This window comes from Halyomorpha halys, unplaced genomic scaffold, assembly GCF_000696795.3.
Source record: "Halyomorpha halys isolate HHAL.00 unplaced genomic scaffold, Hhal_1.1 Scaffold708.1, whole genome shotgun sequence".
Classification (NCBI taxonomy): domain Eukaryota; kingdom Metazoa; phylum Arthropoda; class Insecta; order Hemiptera; family Pentatomidae; genus Halyomorpha; species Halyomorpha halys.
This window is the reverse complement of record NW_027113783.1, coordinates 44,885-50,158: the sequence shown is the minus strand read 5'-3', so window position 1 is coordinate 50,158 and position 5,274 is coordinate 44,885. Positions and strand designations below refer to the sequence as shown.

Below are 5,274 nucleotides of genomic sequence, written 5' to 3'. Positions count from 1 at the left end.
TATATATAATTTCATTATTCCGTACATGGAATGAGGTATGTGATTTATTTACAAGTTCGGTCTGCATCAGTAATAAAGAATGTTTTTATAATTAGGAAACAGCAGATCATCTTTTGAACTAAAGAGATGGTAGGAGATATTTCTAACAAAAGAAGCAATGAGGCGGTTGAAGAAGACGTTCAACGCCTAAAGGACTGGTTGGACAAGCAGCCTCACCTTCCTCATGATGTTGGTAAGTATTTTAATTAATAATTTTCTTTAATTCATAACAGTCTGCATCCTTAAAATAGAAGATTAACCGAAAATCATGGTGAGTATAGCAAAATAAATAGTAAGAATATATTAAACCAGCTACTTTGAGTAGAAACTATTTTTAGTTTGGACTAATTTTTGACTTTTACACCAATTCAATTTTTCACGTGTATCCCATATTTATTTAAAAATGTATTCCTTTTTTTTAAAATTTTTTTAATATATTTTATATTTAATTTTAAGATACCTTATTATTCTGTTCAAAAATTAAAAACATAAGGATGAAGAAGATACTAAATTATATAAATATAAAAATAAATAATAAAAAATAAATTATAATATGTGAAAAACAATTATATTAATATAAAAGTAAAATATTTGAAAGCTTTCGATTAAATATATCAAAAACTAAAAATGTTATAATATCCATTACAAAAAAAAGTTTTAAATCCGGCTATTTTGAAATACTGATCATATAATTAAAAAATCTGATGATTAAAATAAATTATGAATTTTTTTGCTATAAATTGGGCTATATATACACTCAAAAATTTTTTTTAGTACAAAGTTATTTCTGCTTAGTTAAAAAAAATTCATTTTGATATGTTTTATTCTTGAAAGATAAACTCCAAATATGTTACATCCGGAAACTAAAATAATATTAATTATATTTAAATATACGTAAAAACTTTTTTCAAACACATCTTATCCGAGTGCAATATAATTATATGTTTTGTGAGATTAGAAATAATAATCATAGCCAAACTTTCCTTAGTTGAATACCTTTTATTTTCTTTACTTTCCTGAGCGTCATATTTGATCTGCAATGTTTGTTCGCATAATCCAAGTGACTACTACTAAGTAATGTCAAAATTGTGTTCATAATCAAAGGATGCTTTCTTTCCTGACTTTTAATTTTTAATCTATGTAAGAAATTTCTGGTCACTGTCTCAGTAGGAGCTGGAGTTTCCTTTTCGTTTTGACTATATATATTTAAAGTTTTGTGTAAAAGTTAAAAAAAGTATAACCGAATTTTTAAGAAATTTATTCTAAAATATATTTGTTGTATAGATAAATTCTAAAGTGAGACTAGAATCCAGAGGTATTAGAAATAATCTTCTTAATCGAGTTGGAAATAAACAAATAATGAGTCAATGTCTACTTAATTCCGCTTAGTTGTTGTTAACACGATTACAACGAACCGTCAGGTTAAACAACTAATCAATTCCACAATTTTTAAGTTAAGATTTATCCAAAAATATGGATTTAGATCCTAGACGCATACTTAATGTTCCAGCTAAATATATTGGTCCATACTATTTTAAATTAAATTTTTTTTTATTTACTTTTTTTCATTTGAGTAGAAATTGAAATAAAGATATCTAATAACACTTTCTTGAAACTTTGAGAATTTCAGAATATATGTAAAATATTTTGTGTTATATTACAAGCACAGTGCGCTAACCAATTGGGCAAAGGAAGAAGGCTCAGTAAAAGTATATATAATATATTTCATTTATTATATATGATTGATGTACTGATTCTATTTTAATGAAGGGTAAGAAAAAAAAAGTATTATATTATGTTTTACAAATGATTCGTTATTTTTTATTGGAAATTTTCGTAAATACAAGGTTAAAAACCTTTAAAGAATTTCAGCATGTCATTTTCAATTAAATTTCCCCCTTATTAATTAATTTTTTTTTTGCAACTAGAAAAACATTTTCATGATTTTTAATAAAAAAAACTATTTATACTGCGTTCGTTGAAGGAACTTAAACCGGATTCGCAAGGTCAGCTAGTTAATTCAGGGCCAGCAGCCTTTGAGGATATTCTAATTTTATTAAAGAATTAGAAAATAATTTTGAAATTATTACGCTAAGAAGTAGCCTGAGAACATATATAAAGTACATTCTCAATTAAAAATTAATGAAACGGATTATGATTTGCTTGCCTATTGATCGTTAAATGTAATAAACTGTTTTGTTTTTTTGTTAAAAGTAACAGAATTATACATTTTTTTACCTTTGAATTAATTCATAGCGATTTATAATTTAAACAAAGATGTAATTAGTGATTGTGCAATGTGACCTGGCAGTGGCTTGGGGATGAGCTTGGTGTTGGTAGAGCTGCAATAAGTAGTATAGGTTTGGTCTGGAGGCCATCTGCTTTAGAGGCAACTTAAAAGGTAAAGGTCAATTCACACTATATGTTTCGTTTCTCTTCCCTAAGCTTTCAATATAAGTTTCATGTAAATTCTGAAGTGATTGCAGAAGTTTGTCGGTGGGTGCGGTCAGCAAAAATCAACATAAATAAACAAAACCATATTTATTTATTTTATGCCGACGTTTCGACCTGAGTTTCAGGTCTTCATCAGGGCTATAGAACAAAAGAGATAACAACAACGTTTAGAGAAACATAAAATTGAAAAGGAATAGTATACAAACAAATTCGGAATTATACAAAATATTGAATTGAATCACAAATGATAAAAATAATTGATAACTGATAATTGAATAGTAAAAAAAAAAAAATAATAAATTGATTGATAATCGTGGATAAATTAGAATTAATTTTTTTTTTACTATTTAATTATCAGTATTACTATTTATTTAATAATTTTTTTTTATCATTTCTGATTCAATTCAATATTTTGTATAGTTCCAAATTTATTTGTATACTATTCATTTTCAATTTTATGTTTTTCTAAATGTTGTTGTTATCTCTTTTGTTCTGTAGCCCTGATGAAGACCTGAAACTCAGATCGAAACGTCGGCATAAAATAAATAAATATGGTTTTGTTTATTTATCTTGTTCTTTGCTGACCACACTCCCTGACTACTCCAATCATTAATCTACGGTCAACTATCTACACCTCATAATAAATTCTGAAGTGCTTGCATTTAACACACCTTTAAAACCTATCTTTTTTTTATATTATTAAAATATAGTGCAAAAGAAATTTAACAGTGTCAGCAATTTGTATTAGATGAAGAAACCTCCATGAAAAGAAAAAAGAAAAGATTTCAAGTACAAGAAACGTTAAAAAATGAAGAGGATGATGTTATATTATGCAAAGATAAAACGCAAAATCCTTTTTTCCTAACAGTACCCTCCCCCCTCCCGAATCTATGGTAATCGAATACCGTAACTGGTGACTTAAATCCACTATTAACGCAATAATGTACGTAAAAAAACAAATTTAGGTTTATTTAATAAGTTTTATTTCCATCTCCTCACCATGAAGCATGCTGCAAGTGACATCATACTATTTCATTTATTCAATTAATAAATCTATAGAACAAACAGGGCTGACTCAAGGCTACAGTGAGACAGAAAATAACGATCTGCCACAACCGGGTCCTTGGAGTTAAAGTTGGGTTAGATACCTTATTATTCTGTTCAAAAATTAAAAACATAAGGATGAAGAAGATGGTCAGGGATATGGTCAAAAGAGAATCAAGAATAGTTAACAACTATTTACTTTCCGACGTTTCGTCCCACTTTGTTGATCTTCATCAGGGCTAAAAATATACAAAAACAAAAAAGTTGTTTTCTGGCTAAACGTTAGAAAATAAATGGTTGTTAACCGTTTTTCTTTCTCTTTTGACCACAACCCTTACCATCTAAGGGTTATAATTATCCAATTATACGGTCAATTATTTAAATCTATAAAAATATATATACATTGTCCACAATTGAGGCGTTCAGCTGTAAAACATGGTAGCTGACAAAATAAAACATGTTAGAAATCAATTAGCAATAAAAATCACAAAATTATATTACCAAATCATCTTGAAATCTTAGGTAAGTGATAAAGGCTAGAAACTTGTATTAAATCAAAATCTTAACTACATAACCATAATTATTAAGAAATTAAATACGTAGAAATATAGAAAGCAAGAAATAAATGTACGTATTATTATTGCTTAAAATATAGGAACAGTTGTTTTTATAAGAATCTTTTATTGTTGATATGAAGATAATTATAAATAAGTTATTACCGAGAAAATAATATATATTTTAAAAATAAATCTGTACTGCTACAAATCATTAAGTGTCAGGGGAGAGGCACTTTTAAAATCATTTAAAATATCAATCTTAATTATGATAAATGTAGATCATATAAAAGTTACGGACTGTCAGCTGACCGATTGTATATATATATATATATATATATATATAGACGGACAGGCTCCGCAAATAGATCAGTCTTTGAGAGCACTTCAAGCGTTTCATTTGCACTCCTCTCTCTCCTATTATTTTTAGTTTCACTTCAGTAAAAGATAACTTAGATGTATTTTAATATTAGTAAGGCTAAGCATTACAATGATTATATAACTAGCATTGCATGCAGAGAGACTAATTATAGAATCAGTTTAGCACACCACTAATTCTAGAGAATAATTATTAACGTTTGCGTATTAGGTGAACTTGCTATGGAGACGTTCGCAATAAAATATTCTATTAGTCACTTAATTTTATAATTGGGTTAAAAGAAGTAAATTCGCAGAGTACAGAAATGTGACAAGTTAGCTTATCTTCCAACAGATGCTGTATTATTATTTTGTATTGCTATTGTTTGACAGTAAATTCAGATTAGAATGGGAGATGAAACGGTGGGAATAATGAAAGAAGCCCAAAACATAATTAACATACTTTTCTGTCATAAAAGATTATTGAGGCAGTATTAAGTATTAACATTAGATGCATTACAAGAGGTTACTCTCTAGCTGCTAGGTTACGCGCATTTATAAAATTCTAGACCGACTAAAAAAACGAGTAACTATTGATATTTTTTACAATACGTAAACAAAGGTTTTTTTAAATGTTTTTGTATTGCAAATCAACGAAAAGTATTACTATTATATGCATGCTAACGATTCACGAACTAAAAAAATATCACTTTTATAAGCATAATCTAATCCCTAATACTTTTTTTTAAATTATTTATTTAATGTAATTTACAACTGTACAAAATAATACAATAGGTAAATATGTAGTATGTTTCATATACACTTG

General features: G+C 27.2%; 1 protein-coding gene across 1 annotated transcript in view; it reads left to right on the top strand.

Annotated features, from left to right (window-relative positions):
• The window catches only part of LOC112210000 (retinol-binding protein pinta), an 18,526-nt gene that overhangs the window by 372 nt on the left and 12,880 nt on the right, over nt 1–5,274 (top strand). The window contains exon 2 of the mRNA XM_014428243.3: nt 96–232. Coding sequence (XP_014283729.1) covers nt 127–232 — 106 coding nt within the window. The 5' untranslated portion in view covers nt 96–126. The remainder of the gene's footprint in view (nt 1–95; nt 233–5,274) is intronic.